Source organism: Tetrao urogallus, assembly GCF_951394365.1.
Source record: "Tetrao urogallus genome assembly, chromosome: 1".
NCBI classification, from domain to species: Eukaryota; Metazoa; Chordata; class Aves; order Galliformes; family Phasianidae; genus Tetrao; species Tetrao urogallus.
In genome coordinates this window covers 164,576,148-164,603,728 of record NC_136813.1, presented here as the reverse complement: position 1 = coordinate 164,603,728, position 27,581 = coordinate 164,576,148, and the positions used below count along the sequence as shown (strand labels likewise).

The following is a 27,581-nucleotide window of genomic DNA, read 5'->3' as shown; positions in this document are numbered from 1 at the left end:
AAAAAAATAGTAATAGTATTGTTATTTCCTTATTCTTGTGCAACATCTGGTATTTCTGTAATGAAATGGTAACTGATTATATGACACTAGGTAAATCTGGGGCAAGGGAACAGCACTAAGCAGAAACAAAAACTGTACTTCAGTAATTTTTAAAGCTTTACCAAACTTTTGTGTTTCCCAATGTTAGTTTTGCCAAATGCTGTCATGTGAGGTTAAACATAGAATACCAGTGTATAGTGACAGTGAGTTTTCCTGAACTGTAGAGTTAACCAATTGATGTCTAGAATGGATTTACTTTTTTTTTTTTTGTATTTGCTTGTAAACATTTCAATAAGTGTTTTAAGTGTGAAAAAATATTGGTAAAACCATTAACATAATTCATTAACAGTAATCTAGTAAAATGTGTCAAACATTGGCAAAAATTCATACAAATGTTTTATTTAATAACATTTTCCTATTTAACCACACCAAGTACCAGCAGGTGTTTTTAAGATAATTATTACGAAAATTCTGTTGCAGCAATAGTTGATTAAGTTGATCTTTGACTTGCATACATATAACTATGTTTCACAATTTTCAGATAATACATATTTAGGCAGCTTGAACTATGTTATAAAAATTTAAATTCAGTACATGCCAATAGTAGAGACTCCAAGAGTTGTTAGAATTCACTAAACTAAAAGTGAAGATGGACTTACCAGTAACACTGTGTATGAACATTCAAACCACATTTTCATGGCACCTTTACACACAAAGATTAAACAGTTGGTCTGAAAATGCTTCGTAAGCATTTTTAGATTGCATTTAAATTATTTCTACCACTGCAATTTTTTTCTTCTTTCTAAACTGCATAAATTATGTTTCAGTAAACATACCAATTGTGCATGGATAATCTGTCATGAAAATGTGGCAACAGGTGGCAGAAGTTACGTATTTGCATGTTGTAAAGAGAAGAGACTAAAGAAACTGGAGGAAATAAACTTTAATGAGATTCCCCGTTCAGTGACGACGCTTCTCCTCTGGGTGAAGATGACCTGGACATTCCCCTCTCTGTGTTATCAGAGCTAGAGCCACTCTGACTGTGTTGATCTGCAGAAGCAGCACTGGAAGCAGGTGGTGACTTAGTTTTCTCCTTAAAGTCTGTAATTATGACCGTCAGATCTCCAACGGTAACTTCCAAATGCTGAGCACTACTTCGATCCACATTTTTCAATCGTGGCCTAAAGAAAGCATAATGAATCACGTTAGAAACACACACACCATCTCATTCTCTTGTCTTTCTCCTTCTTACTAGGAGCTTTGGAGAACATACAGGTAACATCTGCAAATACTGCTTTGTGGAACATGTAGTACATAAGATGACAGTGTAGCACAAGTGTTTATAATAGAGTATTGCCCATGAGTTTAAAAATAGGTGACAATAACACCTTTTCCACCTTCGACTAAGATTATGTGAAAACTTATCGCGTGAATATTTTAACTGTGTGACAATACAAACCTTCACATGTGCAACTTATTTTTATTTAAATTATTATTTAATTGTGATTTTCATTACTGTGGCTAGAAGTTATAAATCTGACCTAGGAAAGGATGCGTCCCTGCAGCAGCCTTAAGCAACAATTCTAGGTAGCAAATGGTGTTCACTAATGAGGATGTTGGTGTCCAAAAAGCTCACCTGTGCCTTCTGAATTTCAACAATGCAGTTTTAGCTACAAATTCCACACAGAAGTGCAGCAGTTGTATTTCATTTAAAAATCTCAGTAAGACTGCTAGTGCAGTATTTATATTGCCCTTCACAGAATAATTCTGGCATCCCTAACACACGCTGTGATTTAAGATATGCAAAGAGCTCAGTAATCATACAGCACAGATAAATGAAGTCTCTTCATCTATTGTTTCATTTGTTTGATTTTCACAACATGAAGAATCATAAAAGAACACTGAATGATATTCTGCCATCACATTTTTGCTAGTGATGAGCATAAAGGACTTTAAATTCAGAATTTTCCTTTGACTACCATGGCAAACTGTCATGAGACAGGTGAATTTATACAAGCAATTTTGAATGGCATATCTTTGTGCACTTAACTGACTCCACAGCTTTCACCAGCTCAAGCTGCAATAAAATAAATTCATATGACATCATATGTTAGCAGGTGTGCTAACAGCAAAGTCCTAACCTTTACCCTATCATCTGACTTTGTTTGAAGTAGAATTGGTTCCCAGCCACTTCAGCTGAAACACCTCCTGCTTTTCCTCTGCTAGAATAGAACAAGGATTTGACATCTTGTTCCCTTGGGGCTGAAGTAGTGCGGCTGAAGAATCTAAAAGAACTGAAAAGCTGCTGCTCTATAGCATGGGAACAGAGAAAAGTTCAGCATTATCAACCTGCATAAGTGGTGTGCCTGAAGCTTGTTAATCATATTCAGTGTGCATTCAGATTTTATGATTGTTTCCAGCAATAATATACAAGTTTTCAGGCAATGAGAAAAGGATATCCTCATTCCCAAGAGGATATTGAAGGAATGTGCTTAAAATAACTAAGCATTTGTATCCAGTGAATCAAATCTGTGAAAAATTGTTTGAAGTGCTTAAGTATTTTTTCCAATAGCCATCCTTAATGCAAATCTCAATACCAGTATTTCATCCAAGATTTTTTGTGTTTTTTTTTTTTTAAGTGTTTGCTCTTCTTCCCTGCCTCTCTTTTGCATTTTTAATGTACTACTGCAATCCAATAATGATTATTTCCATTTATAATATTTAATTAGCTTCATAAATATTTACTATTTTAACTTCAGGTACTTTTTAACTGAAGTGCTTCAACTGCATGTGGTAAGACAGACAGTACATCTGAGTATTAGAGAAAAATGTAAATGCATTCTTCCTGCTGGAACATCTCAGTCTCCTTAATCCTAACCGTAACTATTTTAAAGCCTGTACTCTTCTGACTCAAAATCTCTCCCAGCTTCTGATCCTGATGATCCTATTTCAGGCACAAGAGAAGCATCTGCTACTTCTCTGCATAACTAATCCCAAAGGATCTTCCTTGGCTGGACTATTCTGGAATGCTTCCAAAAGAAATCAATAGTTCCTCCCACTTTTGATTAAGACTACATGTCTTGTATACTGCTGAGCTTTCTGGCATCACATTTCTGCTGCAATAATGTTATGCTTAGGCAGTGATGGTTTGGGGGCTGGATTTGCTGCCTTTTGTTTCAGAGCTTTCTTCTGGTCAAGAATGAGGCTTTTACAATGGCTTGCTTGTACTGTAATGTGTCATGACTTCCATTCCAAGAGTCCAAAACTTTCATTCAGCATCCCAAATAGCACTGGGATTTTTATCACTAGGTAACATACATATCTTACCCTGCCACATTAATTTCTACCCTAGTTCAAAATCTCTTTGTAACTATGTCACCTTCCCACTCTCCTGTAATGAGATACATTCTCTCCCTCCATCTCTCTTCCCTGTCTCTTTTTACCCCCATTTCTTCTCCACTCCTCCTGCCTCTCCCAGCAATATTCTGCATGATAATTAGTCCCTCCAGTTCCCTCTCTTCTCCTGAGCCTAGCAATCATGTTTTGCATATCTACCATTTTATGTGGTGTGAAAAAAATAGTTGAATCCCTTAACAAAAATATCCAACTCTTTCTAAATTCAGCTGGTCTCCATCTTCTGGTTAAAACGACAAACTGCAACTTTTCATTGTGCATAACAGGCATCCTACAACAATAGAACTTCAAACATTTAGCATTACTGTTGAAAGAGTATGCCACAGGACTCACAAAGCAGTAAAATCACAGAACATTTTTTTTCATATTTGCTTTTCTAATTATGTTTTACCAATACAGCAAGAGTTGCTAAAGTTTTTACCTGGTTTTCTTATGACTGTTCTTTTTGCTAGTTGTTTCCTTTTCACTTTTGTCCTTTTCTACTTTGTCTTTTTTCTCTTTCTTTGACTGTGTAGGGGGCACGAATTGCTGAGGAACCTGCTGTGCAACCAGCTGAGAGACGGGTCGAGGTTTCCTGTGTGCACATATATATAGAACATATGTATATACACATAAAGCTTAGGCTTTACAACAAGAGGCTAAAACTTTCTATACAGCAGTTAGTAGCATTAACACTCAACACAAAAAACTAAAACACCACCACCACCAAAATGATATATACATATACATATATATCTATATATCTTTCTCTGAGAGTATTTCATTAAAATAGCATATCAAAATTAAACCTGTTGTGGCCTTTTGATTCACTTGCATTATCAATAAATACAACAGTTGAGGTTTTTTAAGCTTTTGGAGACAAGAATTTACAATGTGTTCTCTTCTCCTAAGTGCTATATCCAGACTTGCATGGAATGAGCTCCAAACCATGAAGCCTTCTGGAAGAATACTTTATCACCTGCTGCCAGTCCCCTCAGATGGAGTACATTTTAAGTGTACTGCAGTACTGAAGCACACAATCCATGTCTCAAAAAGGAAAAAGACGACCTTTCAGGTATCACAACTAAACTCACTGTTGGCCTTACAGTGTTTTAACTTCAACAAATTCCCTGAAGGTAATGACGAATCCTGTTGTGTATTCTTCACAGAAAAACAAACCAAACCAAACCAAAACAAAAACAAGAAACATGTACAGCAGTACTAATAGAATACAGCTGTCAGAACACATATACTATAAAAGCTGGCATCAGAAGCATCTGACCACATTCTATCAGGACACACAACACAGGCTTCTTGAACACGAAAATTCTAACCTGAAATGAAACCTTCTAGTTCTTAGAATTCAACTAAATACCTACTCATGAGCTAAGTCCACACTAACTCACAGAGAAAAAGATGAGCAATGGATTACTTAGTAACAAAAACCCAGCTTATATCAGCTAGCAAACATAAGAGTGTATGCTTTTCAGGTGACTAAAGTTGAGTACTGTAAGTGGTACCTTGAAAAACACCCACTGTATTGAGACCAAAATCAGTGAAGTGACTCAATGGGCTGTAACAAGTGAGCACATCGGATATTTTCATGAAAATTTGCCTCAGGACTGTTTTAAATTTGTCATAGCAATGCGTAAGAAAATAGGAAGAACAGAGGTGAAGTTGATGCACAAACTTATCATTTCAGGTGGAAAACACTTGTGAAATAGAAACAAAATGATCATCTCTCTTGATTGAAAGAATCTCCAGGAGATGGATGAGTGAATCACTACTTCTCGTGATGGCCGGGTGACAATCACACCAATACTGTAGTTACCTGAAGGAATAATCTGACAAGTTACCGAAGTAAGACAGCAGTGAATTTCTTGATGCAGATTTGTTGCCCAGTGTTGTGGACAACACCATGACCAGAGAAACTTCATAAAGAGCAGGGATGAGAAAAAAAAAAAATCTATTCCATAAGTTCTCAATTTGGAATAATTTGAGTTCCAGAGGGCAAATTATGAGGGCTGCTCTGAAAGTAATCCCTCCTTTTTTATTATGTTGGCTTACAAAAGTCAGAGGCAGACGTTGGTGGTATGGCTGTAGAGGTAGAATCTTCCTACCAGTATTTCATTCCATGTTGTTGCCGTGTGACAGATGGCAGCTGAAGGGCAGTCTGACAGAATGGAGTCTGACATGGAAGTGTGGATGAAGCAGAAGTATGTCACTGAATTCCTCAATGTGGAAAAAACAGCACAATGAAATTCACTGGCTTCCTGAATGTTTATGGAGACCAACCAGTGGATGTGAGCACAGTGAGGTGGTAGGTGGTGCGTTTCATCAGAGGCAACAGTGATGTGAAAGACAGGCCACGTTCCAGATAGCCATGCAGATTTTTATGAGCGCAGTATGCAGACTCTTGTTCATTATGGCAAAAACACATAGCTAATGGTAACGACTATATTGAAAAACAGCTTTATAGCTGAGGATTTGCTCTACCAAGTAGTGTTACTGCGCACTTTGTAACCATTGCACTTTCCATGGAAATAAATAGAAGGCATTACTTTGAGAGCAACCTACGTAAAATATTTCTGTTAGAGTACAGTTGGGAAATTCAGTATAGAAGTTTGTTTATCTAGTGCCTAGTACCATAAAACGATATGGGGAGAAAAAAGAATTAAAAAGATCTTTGCCACAAGGAACAGAGGTCAACTAAGACAAAAAATCACAATTAAAAAAAAAAAAAAAAAACTAAGAAAAAGAACAAATTCACATCTCTCAACAGTGATTTAGTCTTTTAAGGCTCATTCCCTCCCCTCCCCTTCCCTAGGTACTCAAAGAGGGGCCACTGAACTGCAGCTGAGCACTGCAAGGCACTCAGGCTTCAGAAAGTAACCTCACCACTCACGGAATTTCAAACCACTAGAACTGTTTGTGATTGAGCTGCAGCTGAACCATGTCATTCAAACATGAAAGAGCTTACACCTAGGAAAGGTTTCTTGCAGAGAAGTCAAATATATGAAAATCTATTCCTGTAACAGGAAATTGATTTTGATGATTTGCCAAAATACAACAATTTCAATTACTGGATTTCAAAAACAGTTAAGACTCCTTGTAATAGGCTGCTACGGCTAAGTGCTAAGTCTGCCTTTTAAACTATCAATACATTTATGGTAATTTGCTTTTTGAGCATGTTCAAGAGCAACTGAGCTAACCAGCTTTCATAAAGAAGCTCTATAAACTTATCACATTTTTGCCTCTCCCAATGGGACAACTTCACAAGTGAACAATCCAAAACCACAGGCAAAGGCGTTCATAAATACATCTTGTTTGTTTAGATACACAGTCAGCCTCTCAAAATGGCGCATTTTTATTTAATAATTCACTTTGGTTGTTGTATGTGGAACACTCATCAACACAGGCATACACTGTTACAAAACGCTGAGAGCTAAGAGTCCTTTCCAACCGAGGTGAACTTCATGGTGACTTCATTTCATTTTACAGGATTTGATTTTGCTGCTGTTTTAGGTGATGCATTCACAGAAACTGCAGAGAACTGCCTCTTTAGGATTTCTGTACAGAAATGCATTCGACACGAATTCTCCCAAAGGCAGGAAATATTTAACAATATGAAGGATGGGCTAATTTCTGCTGTTGGCATACTCAAAAGAAAAACAAAGGAGAAAAAAACCCACAGTGCTTTATACCACAGAGTTCACATGCCTAGAGATGAAAAGTGTTCATCCAAAAACACACACAGCACATCAGACCCACATCATATCTAAAACTCTTGCCCCAAGTCATTTCCTTTCCCAGGGTGCAACACAATGCCTCACCGCTTGTAAATCCTTTGGGACATCTTCTTTAATCTCTCTCACCTGATAGCCATCAATAACCTGTGTAAAAAGAATGCTGACCCTCTGTAAATGGTGAGCAACTTGGTCCAAGTGCAGCAAAGCAGGCCAGCTTTGAAAACTAATTGAACAATAGCTCTATATAATATCATAACTTCTGCAGCAGAGTACAGTAAACTCTAAGTCATCTAGGTTGTACACCAAACATGCAACAGGACAATGCTGGTTTAATGCTGAAGTATCTCGGGGTCTGTGCAATCTCAAGCACTTTGTGCTGTCTGGGGTACCACAATATAAGAATAACATAAAGCCATTAGCGAGGATCTAAAGGAGAGCTATAGAGGTGGTGAAGGCTCCAAAGGGCAAGATGTATGTGGCTGAGGTCCCTGGCTTTGCTCAGCCCAGAGCAGAGGAGCTGAGGGGAGGCCTGATGGTGACTGCAGCTCCTCACAGGGAGCAGAGGGGCAGCACTGAGCTCTGTTCTGTGTGACAGCGACAGGGCCAGAGGGAACGGCATGGAGCTGTGCCAGGGGAGGGCAGCTGGGGGTTAGGGAAAGGTTCTTCACCAGAAGGTTGTCCGACCCTGGAGCAGGGTCCCCAGGGCAGTGGGGATGGAACTTAGCTGCTGGAATTTAAGGAACATTTGGGCAACGCTCTCAGATACAGGATTTGATTTTTGGGTGGTCCTGGGTGGAGACAGCTGTTGGACTTGATGATCCTTGTAGGTCCCTTCCAACTCAGGTTATTCTATGATTCTACAGATCTATTTCAGTCAGAGCACAAGCACACTTGCACAGCGCTGCTTCTATAGCCACAGTGAGTCCACAAAGCAGTCTCTGGCACTACTCACAGCACAACTCCAATTCTGACAGACCTGAGATGCTTCTCAAAGTAGCTCTAGAGTGGACAAATTGTGACAGTTTTTCCATTAACCAACCCCATATCTACCTGGGTTTCCAGCAGCTCCCATGCAGCCCTGGCTGCAGGGCTAGGTGAAGATTCTTCCATTTGGTGCTGCACAACCTGAACAAACAGAGCCCACCAAATTAAACTGCCAAGCAGCACAGTGCAGACATCAAAAGTCCAACAGAGCAGCTTTGATTCAGTGTGAGTCATGATGGACTTGAACTAGTTCACAGAGAACTATTCTCCCAGTACCCACAGATTTCAGAACTTAGAAATTTTCATGTGGAAAGTTAGATGATGTAATCTCACTGTTGAACTCATATACTTTGCCAACTCGTGGAAGAAGTGCTCTAACATCTATAATATACCGTTTAGAGAGTTCAGGTATTCTGAAGAATACATCATACAGAACACATTCAAATGCACACTCTTTCTCGAAGCTGCATCTCCTATGCTTTGCATATTTTACAACTACAAATCTATTAGAAGTTTTAATTCTGAATATTAACAGAATGGAATTTTGGAAATGCTGCCAACCTCAGCTTTCAATCAAGCTGAAAGATGGCCTTCAACAGATGACCTGGATCCATACTAATATGGTCTTTTCATTCTCTCTCCTCTTCTCAGATCCATCCATCTCCTGGTTCCAAATCAGACAAAAAGCCCTTGCTGGAAGCTTTTTTCGTCCCAAGTTGCAAATTATCTATTTTGTAAAGCAAAAGTGCCATGTGCACAACATACCTACAGGTTTTTAGAATATCACACATTAAACCAGGCATTTGTCTGCTGCTGAGCCTTGGTCAGTTTACTCTCCACATTTTTCCTCTAACAACTACAGCAATATTCTAGCTCAGTTTTATTTGCCTGATAATAGAATTCAGCTTTCAAATTCATCTTACTCTCTGCTTTCCTATAAAGCTCTTCACATCTTAACCCATCCTAGATATCAGAAAAAGTTGCCTCTGAAGTGCTATTCCTACAGCAGGATGTTGTGTTGTAGCTGCCCACTATAGTAGAGGTCAGTGTTTGGTTCATGGACAGATGAGATGTTCATGCCACCACACAGAACAGATAACTGCTATACACCAAGAATCATTTATTCAACAGAAGAATTTGAGCTTTCAGATTTATCAGGAATATCTACTACCACATTTTTATTCCCAGGATATGTTTCACTCCTGAGCAAAACAAAGCCTGTGGTTTTTCTTCTAAGCTCTCATCTGTTTTCATGTAGAATTTCTACCTGGCATTCCACACTTCCTATAATTTTCACTCTTCATTCCCCTGCTAGAAAATATCTTTACTTCTTAAAATAAACAAACAAATTTTTCAAAAGGCATGTTTCAGAGACTTAAAGAGGTTTTATTTAAAAGATACCCTTAATTCCTAAGCAGTACAATTTATCTGAACTTCCCTTCCCTTCAGGGAGGCTCTGACCTTTTGTTCGAGACAGGAGATTCATCCCTCAAGAAAGAAAGCTTAGAAGTATCTGGAGCAAGAATCCTTACTGATTTTTCCTAGCCCCTGGTCACAGAATCCTGTCCTCAAAAAATGAAAAATCCACATTATTCTTCAAGAACAAAATATTCTTCACTTTCAGGTAATTCAGGAGGACTGGACGTGGGCTTTCAAGTTGAAGAGAATTTCCAGGTCATTTGCCTCTTGGTCACAGCCTGCCTGACAGCTCTTACCACAAAGACTCAAGCCAGGAATCCAACATGTTTCTGGACATCAGCTTCATGTACAGTTCTGCAATCTGCTCTGCCTCACCAGCAAGGCACAACAGAACTGGCTTGGAAACCAGTATCCTTAGTCAATTAATGCCCTGAATTTTATCCCCCCGAGATTTTCAAGAATAAATTATTGCCAAAAGGCCTTACAAGCAGTAACTAATCCACTCAGACAAGTCATCTTTAGTCAAACTCCTGCAATGCTGAATGGTAACAGAATGGGACCAGCACAGGAAATAAATGCTTTGGCCATTACACACACTACACACACATTCTCTTTACGATGTCTTCTTGGAAAAGTCTTGGAGTTTGTTCTAAAAGATGCAGTATAGGTATGCTGATGCATTAAGCCCAGATTAAAACCCAGAAAGCTTGTCGTAGTTCTGACAAGGGTAACAGGAACTCTAAGAGTAAAGTCAGGAGTTCTCAATGAAATATCTTCAGGTAAAGTATAATGGAGAAAGCTCTGCCAGCTTCTAGAAAAAAATACCTAAAATTCATCTAGCTATAAACAGAAGTCCAACAGTTCTTTCTTACTACTTGTGAAGGAGACCATTTTGAAAAACAGCCTTCCCCAAGCTACTCATTTCTGCCAATTACAAAGAAATATGGCTATAATAGCATCATCATGACAATACCTCCACTTTCTATCTGATTAATAATCCTTTTATTTTTCCTTCCATCTTATGCTGGATTTACAAGCTTATTCAAATTCATCTTTGTCGTACTTTAATTCAGATGACATGGATAGCCAAAAATGTTTGTTCAAGCACTCATATTTGCTTTAGTCACAGAAGCTTTTCTTTCATTTGCCTATAATCACACCGCTTGTTTCTTCCTTTGACAGATCTGCTGTCCTGTGAATTCCATATAAAACGTGTCCCATGGATCATCCTTTAGAATGAACTTTCTACCGTCACAGCCATCCATCTCCGTTGACATTCACTGCAATCAGAGTGTCTCAATCTTTAATATATTAGCCCTCACAATATTCCATCATGGGAGAACAGTACTGCTAACTCTGCAACTATTTATCAGCAGAAGCACAGAGAAACTACTACTCCTACTTTAATTGTATCTCACTGTCCTCCCTTCCACTTACCCCCTTCCAGGGGTCTGTCTCCCTTTTTGGAACACAAGCTTTTCGAGGCCGCTGTCAAACTCTTCTAGGTTTACCCTCCAACAAATGTAAAATTCTTCTTATCAAAAGCACAAGACTTTTGTGTATTTGTTCACCTAGAAGCTACTCTAGATTGACATCACTATGAAAACAACTCCACTCCTCTCTCCCTCTCTCTCTCTCTCCAGTGCCTTGCAGACCTGATAATCTCCTTTCCATCTGCTACTGTGGGACTTCTCTGTGATTCTGACTAAGCTGAGTTACGTTACTCAACATTTTTTTCAAACAGAATTCTAATTTCAATCATTCTATCAGCACTCCTCCTCCACTAGGCTTTGCTATTCCCTCATCTAGAGAGGATTTCAAAAGTGCCTTGTTAAGATGTCTGGGGTTTTCTAGTCTTCAAATCTCTTAGAATTTAATAATGAGTTTAATTCTTCTGGCAGCATGTAGACTGAAAATCTTTACTTGTCTGCATTTTGTAGCACACTGCCACTGGAAAAAAAGAGTAATCCCTGATAAAGAAGAACAGGTCTTAGAATAGACTGTTCAGCCTTCTCCTTCTCATTGCTTCAGCCTTTATGAAGACACTGACGGGGTAAAGAAACAGCCAGGCTGTATGCTTTATACACACGGTATGTGAGGCCATTTCCAACAACCATTTTTTCAGTGTGTAACCCATTTGCTAAGAGCAAACATTTTACATCACATAAGTCAGTACACTCTTGGTAAAGGTACAATTTCATATACTAAAAGTGCATGACATAGTGCTTCTGGTACAGCATCCTGAATACATTTCAGATATTTGTACAGAGAACTGCACATAGCTGTTGTAGTCAATATTCTTTATCACTCAGCATCTTTAGTTTTATAACCTCTATCATATTTTCCTCATCTCTGGGCAACACAAAGAAAGCCAGCCAAATGATGATTATTTCAATCTCTTCTGCCTCTTTTCAATTTGGGGTATATCAAGTCTTGCCATTAGACACCTAACCAAACATTGCACAAATATCACTTCCTAAATGTCACTTGTACAAATGATTTCACAAAAATGTTGCAAGACTCACATCCCAGCTAGTTCAAAACTACGATTCAGCAAAAAATACCTTAAAACAACAACAACAAAACAGATAATTTAGAGCATTTCCACAAGAGTTTCTAGAATGCATTTGCAAGACACTACCAGATCTGTTGGCTCAGCTCACCAAGAACCGCACGTATTTTCATTCCACAGAGCCACACACTTCAGAAGGCTACAGCTTGCCCTCTCAGCACTTCCCAGAACTGTCATCAAACATAAAATACAAGCTCCAGAAGAGCTAATATTAGAGAGCTTGTTTGTTGTTTTTTTTTCCTTAATAACTTATCTTCTTGAACAAGAACAAAAAACATTATGGCAGCTATTCAATGTTAAGAAACTCGGTTCACAACATGCTGTTGTAAACCACAGAAAGCTACTGCTGGCAACATGGTTGGGTAGGCCAGAGCCTATTAAGAATCTTGTTCTGCTGATAATCATACTGATTGTATCATACATGTCTTTCAAAAGTCTAAGCAGAATACATTCAAGTGTATTAAAATCTTGTTGAGAACAAAGTCAAACAATTCAAATCCTACCCCATTCTTTCATTACTAGACTGAATCATTCCTCAATACAAATGTACAGGCTTTAAATATCTTCTAATTTATTTGAAGATCATTTTCCACTCACATCTATCCTGAATATTAATGTCTCAAGAAGCTAATAGAAATCTGATATCCACTGTAATACTCTAACCTCCCTTTTTCTAGTTCACAGTCATTACTGAAATCTCAAGAAAAGCTTATCTTTGCATACTTCCTACTTACTCACTATATTCTTGCTAGTCCCTAGTCAAATCTTCTTCCCTGCATGTCCTCGTTTCTATACTCAGGTTCAAATTCTCAGATATATCTTAACATAGTAATTAGAGTAATTACTTCAAAAATTAAAAGTTATTCCTAACCTCTGGGGCAAGCAGATGCATAGCAGGAGTCAGCTGGAAGATGCCTCTGCTGTTATTTTACAGTAAACAACTTTTCAAACAAGTAGACAAAAGGGAGGATATAAGAAAGTGGTTTCAGGTAAATTTGCTAGGTGAAAAAGTGCTCATGTAATGCACATTATCAGGGGAATATCTTCACATAGGTATTGAATGTCTTGAGCGATTCTTATAGCATCAGTTTAAGCAACTTCTAGAGAGCACATCCATAGTTAAATACTGTAGCAAAATTACAGTAAGACAAACTTCCTGCCCCTTTTCAAAGTGGTATTAATTATGCAACATTCTAACTGTAACTTTATAATAGAGCTCAGAAAGCTTTTCTTAACTCTGAAGATCAAAAGACAGGTTACAACCAGCAACTTTGGAACGTGACTTTTCTATCACAGACCAATGATGCAGTTTCAGGCGCCAGGAAGTCTAAATGTCTCCAAAAGGAGATACGCATATATTTCAGAATCCGGTTTTCTGTAGCAAGTAATACAGCACCTTTCTGAAGCAGGAGGTACTAAGAAATAAACTACCTTTCCTCCCACCAGCTGCTGAATTCTCTGTAATTCAGTTGTACTCCTCCATCCACCCTCGTACAGCAATAACCAGCTGCACTGCAAATATCAGGTAATGAACTTCAGCACTTCCAGCACAGCATATTTTTACTTTTCAGAAGAGTTTCTGCAAAACATGTTACAGTGTGGCTAGAGATTCTTGCATCTACACCCCTTGAGTTTCCAATGGCTTTGTCAGTTTTCCATGGAATAAATGGATCTAAATTAAATTTAGTGTCATAACTTGCTCTTACTTAGGTTCCCTGTAATACATACAGAAATCAATAGAACCAAAACATACAAACATGCATTACGTCATTGCAGTAATTGTCCTTATGTAATAACACAGAAAATCAATAACAGTTGAACTGCATTTAACACATACCGAATGGTAGAATCTTCAAAACCTTCAAGTGAGAAAGTGGAAGCTTTCAGCCTTACATTTTAAGCCATTTACTCCAGCTTACGCACAAACCGTATCAGCAAGGTGTAAGGACACACAGTCTGGCAGTGCAGATGAGATGAAAAATGGTCACTAACTTTATGTTCTTTATTGATCTCTTGTGCCTCAATAAGACAATTAATTTTTCAAGTACTGCTTTGACATTGAACATTTAAAGCAGTATATCCTGATATATTTTTCAGAAGGGGAGTACTGACTTGTTCCTGTCAAACACAAAAAACTCATTCCCAAATAACTAAACAGAACTGCTGCACATTTCCATATGCAAAACACAGGCCAGCTTTTAATACATTCTTCCACATCCTCACAAATTAGTAGCTACAAAGTGTTGAGGCTTTATTTTCTTCCACTACGCAATTTTCCAACTAACATTTTAATTTTTCTAGGTTGAATACACAAGAAAAATTTACCTTATGAGTCACATTTATCTTTTACTTGACCATCCGCAAGCTCTTTGAGCAGAACTTTGGGCCACAAGAGCTTCTGAGTCCTCCCAAAATACTTGACTACACAATATTCCAGAAGTAAGGAAAGTACCTTTTCAACTTCACTAGAAACTCAGAACAAATCTGTGTCTCACTGCCACTGGAGTTTTCCATAATCAAGCATGTGCAGATGACAACTTACCACCTACTGCCAAGAAGGGGATGGGAGAGGATTCATTGCTGCATAAATGAATTGGAAGTATCATTCAAAACAAAAGGCAAAGCACCAGAAATATTGTGTATGCTGAGCAGCACTGCAAACATTACGGCCAATTAGATAACACTACCTGTGGTCTATGCAGAAGCTAGCAGTGCATGTAATGATGCCACTTTACATTTTCAGCAGTTAAAAATCACATTATGAAAAGCAAAAAGTATTTCCTATAGCTGTTTCCTGTACTGCAGATACAATAGTTGCTAGCAATTAAACTATACTACTAGAAGAAGAGGCCCTTGGACTGACACAGATCAGCTCACCCTCAAGTCATCAGCACTCTATTAAGCTATTTGCAGAATACAGACCATCAGATTAAAAGATGTTTAGCTTGCTGTGCCACAGGAATATGCTTGTGCTAATCACCACACCAAGTCATCTTGTGAGAAACCAGTGTTTATTTCAACACTGAAGCAGTCCATGATTAAATGCATCTTCAACGTGGTAATTTGTTACCCCAAATTATTTTTTCTCATTACCATTGCTTCTGACATATCCTAGTGTTAACAGTACAGAACACTGTCTCTACAAATAAGACAAATGCATAATTATGACCATGTAAACAATGGAACTAGTGGTCTGCACTGGAAAACATAATGCAGATCCATCTGTGTACTGCAGAGTACAATGCAATTTCTACACATACTAGATATATTTGAGTTCTAACTTTCAGACAGCTCAGATTTCCAGCACTTTCAAATTCCTAGCTGTTTTACCATGCGAATAATTTACTTGGAATTCATCCATTCAGTGCATTTCTAGCAATTCCATCTTTCAATAAAAGCTGATTCAATTAGAATAGACTTACAAGACCCGTATGGTTTTATCAGTCACTATATAAATGTGCAGAAAACCACCCCCTGAGGCAGTGTCCCTATTTAATCATTCCCTTAAAGGGAATGCCCTATTTTCCAGATGACATTTAACAGATGAGGCCAGCAAGTCTCCTGAAGACAATCGGTGCACTGCACAACCGTCTGCCCTCGGAAGAAATATTCATATCAAGACATTTAGAAAGCCCAAATTTGTCTTCATGGCAACAGCCATCAAATGTTATTTTTCCAAAAAACAGTTTTTAGGCTTCAACCTCTCACATGCATTAGAAATTCTTTCCCATATGCTACAAAGCGTGGTTTACTGACGTTCAGTGCAAGTGATAGCTACACTGAAAATATCCCATTTGAGAAACATATGGGTATCAACCCATTTGTGTTTCCTAGATGACAATGTGCTATGCAGAAGCTCAATTTCCTTAACAACATCCCCTGGGGAGGCAGTATCTGTGAATCTGCACAAAAAGCGGCAGATAAGGTCTTTAAGACCCCAAGATCCATGGGACTCATGGGGAAGGGACCTCTCCATCACATTTCCCAATCCCACAAAGGATTGGATCTGTCAGGCTGCTCCTCCATTCCGTTTCAGTAGAAACTGTGATGCCTCTCATACCCATGCAAAAAAAAAACAAAAACAAACAACACACTCAAAACATGAGACATGCTGATGTTGCACAAAACAGGGTCAGTACTTGGCACAACTAACTTTGTGACCAAGCAGGGAGGAGCTTGTTTCTGACCCATCTTATTTGTTCTATACCACTGTCGTGTCTGATCTTTCCAGAAGGCTGTAGCATTCTACATACTTCTTCCACTCAAAGCCAGCCCCACAAAGATGTCCATCTTATGGAGGGGAAGAAACTACGTACTTTCCCTAAAACCAACCCTCTGTGATGTTCTTCAGGAAAGATGCATATTAACAGAAAATAAGGCCATAATCATCAGTTCTTAGCTTTTTCCTTTCTCATCTAATCACAGCAATTCTAGCTCATGATACTAATCACAGAATTCAAAAATATTTGCACAAACAACTATCCGTGAATGCATTAAACCAACTTGTTCCTGCTTTTGGAGTCAGGAACTTTATTTATAAAGTTAATTTTAAAACCTTTACTCATTCGCGCATTTTTTTTTTCTACTGAGCATTGTCATTTGAATTATGCCATTCAGATATTGCATATTCAAGCATTATGGAAAAGTTTGAAGGTAAGTCCCAGTCCAATTTCAGCAAGTTAGGATGGGAAAAGTTTCCACTGCTCATTTTTATTTTTTCCCCAACTTCCAAAGAAATAAAAAAGAAACCAAGAAAAAAACTTGTAGCAGGCTTCAAGGTTATATCGTGTAGTCTTCAGTCTGACCTCTGATGGAAGGTTTGCCAGACAAAAGCCTTCCAACAACATTCTGCAGCTGAACTCTCCAAGTTCAAGCCTGCTCTACATCAACACACCACATATCAGTGGAATGCACATCAGAGAGAACAGATAATGTTCAGGATCTCCCTGTCCTACTTAAATCACAATAAGTGACTGTATGAAAGCATGTACAATGAACACTTAATATTTTATCCCACCAGCCTACATTTATTTTCTTTTTTTGCTTGGCTGTTCCGACCAAGTAGAGAAGACATCTGATACTACGAGAAATTTTTCTGTGAAGCATTCTATCCTAACGTGACTTTCAAGATGAGAGGTACAGATACGTGAATCGAGTTTTAAACAGGAATAAGCATAGAGACAGTTACAGCAGTGAAGTATAAATGGTTACAAAAAGCTGTGGGTCAGAAAATGCAACTTCTGACCACTTAGCAAGTAATTCACGAGCTTCCTTTTCACCAGCAAAACCTCTCGTTTCATGTATTTAGTCTTTAGTCTTATTGAAGCTATTTATTCAAATGCCAGTATCTTTCAGACCAGGATAGTTAATTATTTTTGCCAGAAAAGACATAGCAAGCAAGAATACCACTGATGGCCCTAAAACAAAAAACGACGTTTCAACTAATAAATAAATAAATAAATAAAAACCAACCCACAACCAACCAACCAACCATACCAAAGTACACACCACTCACACTCAAAAGGAAAGTATTTCCTCATGAAAATTGAAAGAAAGTAGCATATCCATTATCAAACACGGAAAGAAAGAAAACGTCAGAAAGCAAAAAGGCTTCTTTGCTTCAGTCTCCACAGGGAAGATTAATTTCATATAACCAAATTAAATAAGGGGATAAGAATGCTAATTAGAATAAGAAACAGATCAGGCTACTAAATACTATATGCGGCAGTCAACAACAACCAATGAAATGCACTCATGAAATCAAATTGAGCCAAAAAAGGGAAAGAGAAGTCACAAGATCGGTAAATAAAAATGCAGGAAATAACAAATGACTCAGCCTAACTCAAATTTCAAAACGGTACCAGAAGAAAATTATTTAACAGCTAGGAGCATATAAAGGATAAAGCCGAATGGCTGGAAACACTCTAGTTTCTCTAACAGAATAACTGTCTGAGTGACTAGAAGAGAAGCAATACAAAACCTTGAGTCTTGATCTGCAATGCCATCAAAAATACACTCTGTCACTCCAGCTAGACTAAGAATGGGATGAAGCTGTCCAGAAGGAAGTCCAAAATTAGGTTTGTTTTTCATAGTTCTCAACCAACAATTACAGATGTAGGACAGCATTTATACTAAGGTTCTCCAGGTAAACTATTTAATATACTTAACCACGATTTGGGCAAAAGAATAAGGAACAGAAGAAGCAAACAGCACCACACTGAGAGGTGCTGGGAACCATCTGCCAAACCCATTCTGAGTTCAGACAAATCAAAAAGATGAAATCACAAGCCAGACAGCATAAAGCACCACAAGACCCACAGTTGCATAAGAACAAAACTACTCTAGAAAGAATGCAATAGGAAAGGACAGGAGAATGTAGCACATCAAACAGATCACAAAGCACAGATAAGCTAACATCATGATACTGAACAAAAGAAAAAAAGGAAGAACCAACACCAAGCTTCATAACTTAATAAGTGTTAGCTTCATAAGTGGATATTTAGAAAGAAATAATCCAACTAAGCATTAAACTTGAAGGTATGTTATTGATCTGGGCTGCCACAGAAAGAAATGGATGTGCAAACTGAAGAATGAAGAAAGAAAATCATAATACAAACAGAAGAAAACTGTTACTTACCTGAAAGGTTTGCCACAAACTTGTTTGTCTGAGAAAGGTTTGGCAAAAGTAAATGAGTGAACAGGGAAACCATAACAAACAAAGAACTAGAAATACATTGGGAAATTCATTGAGAATAGGGGGAGTACAAATCAACTTATCTTACTGAACAGGAAGGTCAGGAATCCAGAAAAGCCTGAGAGGTAAAAAAGCACTAGAAACAAGCTGTTGGGTTTACTGATCCTCTTTCAGTTCAGTGGAAGGGTTTAGCTCACAGATCATTTCCATCCTGTACTGTTAGAGCAATATGGATAAGCCAAATGACCACTAGGAGACACGTTAGCCTTCTTAGAACTATCCTTAAAATGAATCCAATTTTTTTCAGAGCTATTACTACTTTAGGAACTGTGGAAGACAAACACTAATCTATTTTTCTTGGCTTTGATGCAATTGAGCTGAACAAGCCATTCTTAACTGTGATCCTGTAGTGCCCATGAACCAAGATGGCCTTCTGGAAGTCACATCTGCTAACTCCATTCTGAAAGCTGAGATCTTGAAAATATTTCATAAGTTTCTCCTCCTGTCCAAGAGCACTAAAATTAACTGTCATAGGAGAGAAAAAGAGATAGTTTACATAAAGGCATATATTTTTTCTTCTGTTAAATATTTAATTACATAAAGTATATAAACACAGAAAGCACACAATAACAGTCACCTAAATTTCTGACTGAAGATGACCTCTCATCTAACTACCGTTTTCAATATAATGCAAGAAGGAACAACTAAACTAGGTTTAAATTAACTGTCAAAGTTATACGAAACAAGCTCTATTTGGTCTTAGCCTAATACAGAATCATAGAAAGGCCTGGGTTGGGAGAGCCCTCAAAGATCATCCAGTTCCTGGGGACAAGAGGTTTCCACCCACAGGATCAGGTTGCCCAGGGCTCCATCCAACCTGGCCTTGAACATCTCCAGGCATGGGGCACCCACAGCTTCTCAGGGACAGTCTGTGCCAGTGTCTCACCACCTCTCAGTGAAAAATTTCCCCCTGACATCTAATCTAGTTCTCCCTTCTTTCAGTTTAAAATTGTTTACCCTCGTCCTGTCAGTATCTACCCACATAAAAAAGCTCACTTCCCTCCTGCTTATAAGCTCCTTCCAACTACTGGAAGGCAACTATCAAGTCTCCACAGAGCCTACTCTTCTCCAGGCAGAACAAGCCCATCCCCCTCAGGCTGTCTTCATAGGAGAGATGTTCCAGCCCTCTGATCATCATGATTGCACACCACATGAAATACTGTTTGTTTCGTTCTGAGAAGACTGCTTTAAAAACGGGAAGGAAGAAATAAAAAAGCCCAAAGTATAACAGAAGTGATAGCTTATGTACTCTTTAAAAAACATATTATTTTTTGGCTGTCCATTATATTGTCTATTCCTCATTCAAGCTATGCCCATGAAGTGCATTTTAAAAAGCTGCTCCAATCAATAAAAATTACTTCATTGTTTTATATGAAGAAACAAAACATATTTTTCAGGGAAAATCATTTCTAAATAAATTCCCAAAGAATTCCAAAAGTTCCTTTCAAAGACTCTTCTTAAAAATAAGAATTGAAACCCAGAACGACCAGATAATCTGATTGCTGTCTACAAATAGAAGAGAAATATTTATTCATGCTTTTCCTCATGCTCAAGTTAAAATATAAGACTTGTAATACAGAGCTCAGTAAAGCATGGATTACATAGGACTTTTCCACTCACTTCACAGCTGCAAATGTTTTCTTCTCTAACTACCACAAGTAATGAAACGCTCTCCAGTTTAAGCTCGATTCAGCCGTGTATTTGTGAAATCAGCACGACAGGCGGTTCTTCCTCTTTTTCTCCTTCACAACCTTCCCCATGACATGCGCATGCGCGCCCGCACAGAGGCTGCATGCTGGAAGGCAGAGGAGAGTCCTTAACAAGCTGCTGTAAAACAGACATGTTAAACCAGATATACCAGATAAGAACCAATTCCTCCTCCTGAGCAGCACGGCATTTCAACAGAAATACAAATACCAGATTTGTTAAATGTAACTGATTTGTACTTATAAACATCCAGATGGTACATGACTAAACAAATTGCACATATTTCCCGGAGAAAAATGACCTTGATATCCAAGTTAAAAAATTAAGCACTTTATTTATGCTTCTCAAGGCGTAAAACAAACTAATGACAGCTTCAAGTAAAGACCTGTATCTCATAGTTAGGAGATTGTCAGACACGGAAAATGCACGTACTGAATGGTCACACTCTAGGGCACAATGAAGGAGCACACACAAATATCAAGAAAGCATACAAAGATGGCATTCGAGTTCTTTCTATCTCAGATTAACTCTTTTGTCTGTCATGATTTAAAGCTGGCTTTTTGTATGTTAGGCTGAGAAAACGATTCAGTAAGGGAGATCAATAGAGCTCAGGATGTGGAAGCCATGCCCTATTCAGCTGTTATATATGTCCCTGCTTCAGAAGCACAAGGCGTTAAATGCAGGCATCCTGATTCCACAGAAATTCACCTTGACCTGAGATGACTTCATTCTGGCTGCAAATTTCAGAGGTTATTTTACGTAAATGATGTATATAGCAGCTGGACCAACATATCACAGAAGAATATCTAGGAAAAAAAATCACTCCACAGAAGTCACTTGTACATGTTTTATCTCCTTATTCTCTCTCTCTTCCTCCTCATCAAAAGAAAAATACTTCAGAACCGTGTGCGCTAGACTCACAGATTCATAGTTAAGGCTATGAAGTCTTACTGAACCCAAAGCAAGCAAGGAAAAGCTTTAAAAATGAAATGAAATAAAAGCATAACAAGCATTAAGTAGCTACACTTTTGTACAGCAATCCTTCTCCTTTTAGTAGCACAGGGAATGCAATTAGTAAAAATATCCCCTGGTAGTCTGCTCTTTTTCTTAATTAAAAATAATTTTTAAAAAAATCACACAATTTTACCTTAGTTTTATTTCAGTTTACAAAGCAAAAACTGTTCATGTACCCTACTCCCCTGTTTTCTTTCATGCGCACAGCAGAGTATCACATTGAGCATTTCAAAGGTTAAAAAGCCAGATTTGCAGTTCTTCCTGTGACGCTCCTCACATTCCCCTGCATGCTCGTCCTTTACACTGAATGGACAAGCAGTTTGTCATAGCATAGCAAAAAGAATGGGATCGTGTAAGTAGAGACCAGATCACAATACACATGCCTAGGAATCAAACTAAGGAAAGCAATATGACAGGTAAGTTTAGATCTGGATGCTGCCGCTGAGTAACAGGTGCGTTAATAGGATATGAGAAAGAAGGAGCAGAGATGTGATGGAGAGGTATTTCAGCCTCTTAGAAGGCACGAGATGTACATCCCCTTACAGAGAATGCCAATCCTCTTAACTGCTTCTTCCCAGCAAGACTGGAATTCTGAACCTTTGGTAGCTTGCAACATGCCTGAATGACAAGAACTAAGAACTGGCAAGAAAAACAAAAACCGTATTACTGAAGAACAGACAAACTGGGAGCTCACACTTGCTGCAGTATGGTTTGTCCAAGGACCCAGCCCAGCTCTTGAAGCTTAACCAGTACCAGAGTGCTCCTGTTTCAGACAGTGCCATGAAGCACAGATGGAAATGGAATGGTAGCAAGCCCACTAAAAAAGCTTTCTTTTGGGAAAGCAAGCAGTTGTAAGGGCTGGACCACATTCAGCAACCCCGCTATAACCTCCTTGGGAGCCAAATAATTCATTTCTGGCTTTTCAGCACTGAAAATATCATTGCCACTGGCGCTTCTGCAGAAGCCTGGGCCTTCTCAGTGTTCCAGCAATTACTTTACTTTCCTGTACAACACAAGTGACATAGGGGAAATGATGATTTTCAAGTGTTTATGTCTCAGGAAAACTTAATTTCATGGGGCAGAGAAATCAAACCACTTATTTAGCCTGAGGACTCTTCCTCTTGCCAAACTTCAATGGCTTTTGCAAACAATAGGGTTTCACAAAGAGATCATACAAATTCTTTTTAATGGAAACTATTAGGCAACCTAAATATAGAGACGGTTACCAGTGCCCTCTTCAACACAGCGTGTTAGAGTTCTATTCAGCTTTCTTTACTCATACCTCTAATGAACTTCAGCAGGAGATCTGTCCAAGAAATGAAGGATTATTACAGCTCTAGGTTCCTTTCATTTGTACAACATCTTTCACCTAGAAAGACTTCAAAATGTTTTAAAGGTCACATATAGAAAATTACTATACTCAGCACAGCCTCCTATCAAGAGAAACACAGTAATTTATAAGTACCCAAGCAAAGATACAGAACAATTTAGGCTAGAAAGTAAATAAGAAAGCCATGTCTACATGAAAATTTAGATCCTCAGTCGAGCAACAGTTCTCCATTAAAACATACAGGGATTTCCAACCAGCAGATAGGATTCAGCTTTCCATCTGACTCACAGCACATCTAACTGGCTCCATGCTGGGCACTGGTTCATTACAAACCCAAAGAAAAGAGTGCCAGCTTGGGAGTCTGTTACGTCCTTTCTTGCAGCACCCAGGATTTCTCTTGGATGTCTCCCATCCAAGAACACACAGTTTAATCATCCACAGTGACACTACCATGGAAAAAGTTAATTCAAGTCCATACCTGAGAGTTCCCTTCAGAAATATAACAAAATATGATTGAGGGGTTCTAAGAATTATTCCCTCTAATCCTAAAAGTGCCATCAATTTTAAAGATCAGAATCCATACCTAGCCCTTAGCATAAAAGGTAACTCTTCTGGAGAGAGGAAAATGGTTCAACGGTGAAAACACACATAAATCTGACTCTGCACCTGAGTATGATTCTGTGAAATTAACTGTACACAATTAGTATAAAAACATGCGAGTTTTAATCAACTTAACCTAATTTCCAGTGGCTTTTAAAAGCATTACACTTGACTGTGATTGCCTGGTTTCCCATCTGCAAATCTGTTCACATTCAGCGAATTTTAACACTCAGAAGCAGACATCAAACAGTTCATCACAAAAAAACAGATTTCTCTGAACTAAAAAAAGGTGATTTACTTCACTGCTTACATCACAGAGGCATTACTATGTCTAGTAGACATAGATTTCACTAATTTAAAAAAAAAAAAACTCCAAAATTTGGAAGTAAGAAACAATGCACACTTAAGAACTGCGCTGAAGCATCGCCTCCATCCATACAAAAATTAAGATTCAAAATGGAAGACAAAAAAGACCAACATTCCCAGTGCCATCAGAACTCCACAGTATCGTTATTCTGAACAACACTGATAAAAATGTCTAATTCTAAGGGTGGTAAGAGTGAATGGTTTAATAGGGCCCCAATTTGGTGTCTTGGACTTCACTTCCTTTAAATAAATAAATAAATAAATCCACCCAAACAGCCTTTTGTGTCTCCTTGGCACCCTGAAGATTCCTCTCTCCATAGATACAAAGCTTTACTTACCAGTTCACATCTCAGCTCAGAGCTGCACCTAAAACTGCCTGGTCTAAAACCTCTCCCTGCATCCCAGACCTCAAACCCACATAAACACACGACCCAATTTAAACCGAATGGGAAAATTACATCCACAAACCCCGTCAGCCACACATCGTTTCGGAGTTTAAACAGAGAAATAAAAATGAAGGTATCAGATAAAACTCTGCATATCAGAACACTGCGAAGGAGAAAACGGAAAGAAAAAAATCACTGTTCCTAAAATACGTTCAAAATGTGTCATAGTTCAAAACCTATAAAATATTCAAGAAGGAGGGGAAAAAAGGCAACGGTGACAGAGGTATCTGAGAACTGCTTGTTTTGTTTGTTTTGTCTTAGTGCTCTCATCCAACTGAGTTTCCGGGTCAGCGGAACATAATTTTGAAGTCACTTTGTCTATAAGACTGGCTGGAGCCTGAGGATGGCTGCAGCCTTCAGCCGTGCTGCTTTCCTGAGCTTACATTCATCCCCTTATTTTGCTGAATGTTACCAGTTGTAGCACATCTACCTGCGATACAACAGAACGCCACACTCATTGCTGGAAAGCACGCTGTACGTGACAGATGCAATTCCTCTCAGCACATTTACCTCACTGATTGCCTTATTTATGACATATATATACATATTCGAAGCTGAAGTTACGAGAGTACTTCCGACACGCGCTCCAGTTTGCAGAACTCCAGGAAATCAACTTCAGAAATAGAGACGCATCATTCTCACCACGCATCTGCACTTACAAATTCAAATGTGTAACATTTGTTGCAAGTCATATTCAGTGCTGTTTTGAATGCTATTTGAAACGCAATTGCCGCTCACCATAGGATCGCAACTTTTATTGCCACTCAAACTTCTCGGGCTGACAGTACAAAGCAATAAGCTCGGTACCCTAACAAAGGATCCTTCAATAACGCTCTCCCCGGCCAGCAGTCCCGCTGGCTGCATAAAGCCCCCCACTCCCCCGGTGTCACACTGTGCGGCACGTCAGGAGGGGCAGGAACCAGGTAGGTCACCGTGTGCCTTCTGACGGTTCGAAGAGAACAGGACGCCGCAGTTCCGCCCGGGGCACGGTTAACTGGCAGTGGGGAGGGGGGAACCCCCCGGCCCGGCTTCCCCCGCCGAACGCGGCACCGCTGCCGTCAGGGCCGCCGCCGCCGCCTCGCGAACCGGGGGCCGGCGGCGGGGACTCACCGTGTGGAGGTGCCCTTCCTCACGTCGCACATCATGCACTTGAAGGCCTCGGCGCTGTTGCGGAAGGTGCAGACGCTGCAGTCCCAGTAGCCCTCGTCCGAGGAGGGTTTCGGCTGCCGCTTCGGCCTGCAGAGACACAGCACACGGGGCAGCGCGGGGCGCGCCGCCCGACACCGGCCCCCCCGGGCGCCATCGCCGCCGGCCCCGCGCACCCGAGCGGGCCCCGGGAAGGCGGCGGCGCTGCCCTACCTGGTCGGGCTCTTCTTGTCTCCCATGCCGCCTCCAGACGCGTCCCCGGCCCGGCCCCGGCGCGGCCCTTTGTGTATTTGTCAATAAGGAGGAGAGCGGGGGTCTCTCGCCTCTAACGGGGACCCGCGGAGGAGGAGCCACCGCCGCAACCTCCAGCTGTCGGGGAAACTCCTGCCGCCGCCGCCGCCGCCGCCCCCTCCTCCCTCACGTGTCCCCCCGCCGCCAACCAGCGGCCGCCCGCAGGCCGCGGCGCCCGGCGGGCCGCGCACGGCGGCAGGTTCGCGGTCGGCGAGCGCCGGGGCTCGGGCGCTGCGGGCCGGGCGGCGGCGGGGCCGGGGCGCCGCGGGGGCTGCTGGGGGCGGCCGAGGGGAGGGGAGACGAGAGGCGAGGCGGCGCGGCGGGAGGAGCGGGGTGCGGCCGTGCCCGAGGGCGGCTCCGGCGGGCAGCGGGGCGTCCCGCGGCCGTTGTCCCGGCTGACGGGAGCGGGGGCGGCGGCGCTCCGCTCGGGGAGGCCCGGCGCGGGCCGCGGGGCGGAGGCCTCTGCCGGGCGGAGCGCGGCTGTGCGGGCCGCGGGGCCGGGCCACCGTCAGTAGGTGCGGAGCGTAGCCCGGGCCCGGCGCCGCGGCCGCCGGCGGAAGGGCTGAGGCCGGGGTACGGCCACCGAGAGAGAGCTGGGCTGTTTGTAGCCGCCTGCGCAGCTCTCCCCTTGGAAAGCGCTGTTTGGCGGTAACTCTGTCTCGCTCTGCTCCCAGAGATACCGTGCAGGCCGAGCCGCGCGGAGCGAGCGAGCGAGCGCTTCGTGGGGTTCTGCTTAGAGACCTTCCGTCTGAGCCGGCCTGTCCGGCCCGGGCAGAGCCAAGAGGCGTTGGTGCTGCCGGCATTCGTGTGCGATGCTGCGCTTAAAGCGCGCAGCTCTGGCACGGCTCGCGAGAGGCGAGGCGCACGGCCGTTGTGTACCTGCGCCATCCCTGCACGCAGCGGCCCCGGGCACAGGGCAGGGTGCCATTTTGCGGGATGCTGCGCAAACAGAACAAAGAGCACATGTCCGAAGTGTGTAACAAAGACGGCGGTTAGGTGCAGGTAGATGGCAGAGTGCAAACGGACGACGAGGCGGTCAGCATCTCAGTGGCCAAAGCTGGTTTTGCTGCATCGCCTTTGTCAAGGAACAGCTGGGTTTTGAGAACAAAACGTGCTCGAGGGGAGCTTCACCCAAGTGTGTGAGCAAACACAGCTGGAGTTGTTGGCATCTTTGAAAATTTAGCCAGTGGATAATAGAGAAACTTCTCATTTCTGAAAGCAAAGTTTTTAAAGAATTTCAGCTAGAAATAGTGAGAAACGATGAAGAAATTGGAAACATGGGTAAAGGGCTTGATATCTTCCTATGGAAGCAATGAACGATCCACTGTGTGTAACATTTGCATATATGTAAAAGTACTAATGCTTGTACAGGATGCGCAGTTTTCTGCATCATTCCCATAATCCTGGATGCAAGCAATTTGAAGTCTGTGTAGTATTTCCTACTTGCGTTTGGTTGTTAATCTTCATTTCCTCCTGCATTTGCATCCTGTTTAAAGTGTTGTCATTTTCCAGTCATTTGGTGTTTTTTTCTCTTAATCTGCCTTGCCTGTTCCATTCTTCCTCTATTGCAGTTTCTTTCTTCTATTTGTATGTTACTCACAGAGGCTATCATAAATTATGAATAAAATGTATGGATTGCACATCTGGGATAAGCCAGGCTCTGCACAAGCAGCTGGCCTGGATTTGTTTGTATGTAGTTAGATTTCTGTGTGAACCCAGACCCAAACACCATGGGAAGACGTGAGCTTTTCCAGGTGAAGCATTTGATGCT

The 27,581-nt window shown here is 40.7% G+C and overlaps 1 protein-coding gene across 2 annotated transcripts; it reads right to left on the bottom strand.

Annotated features, from left to right (window-relative positions):
- Positions 1-982: 982 nt before the first annotated feature.
- Positions 983-25,758, bottom strand: YAF2 (YY1 associated factor 2; the record flags this gene model as incomplete). 2 transcript variants are annotated; one of them, XM_079546219.1, is made up of 4 exons in its annotated part: positions 983-1,220; positions 3,875-4,027; positions 25,484-25,609; positions 25,733-25,758. In XM_079546219.1, the coding sequence occupies 4 exons, from the start codon at positions 25,756-25,758 to the stop codon at positions 983-985; spliced, it is 543 nt and encodes a 180-aa protein (XP_079402345.1). The 2 variants fall into 2 exon arrangements, with proteins under 2 accessions (XP_079402345.1, XP_079402346.1); XM_079546220.1 differs by lacking the exons at positions 25,484-25,609; positions 25,733-25,758 and adding an exon at positions 5,264-5,352.
- Positions 25,759-27,581: the final 1,823 nt, after the last annotated feature.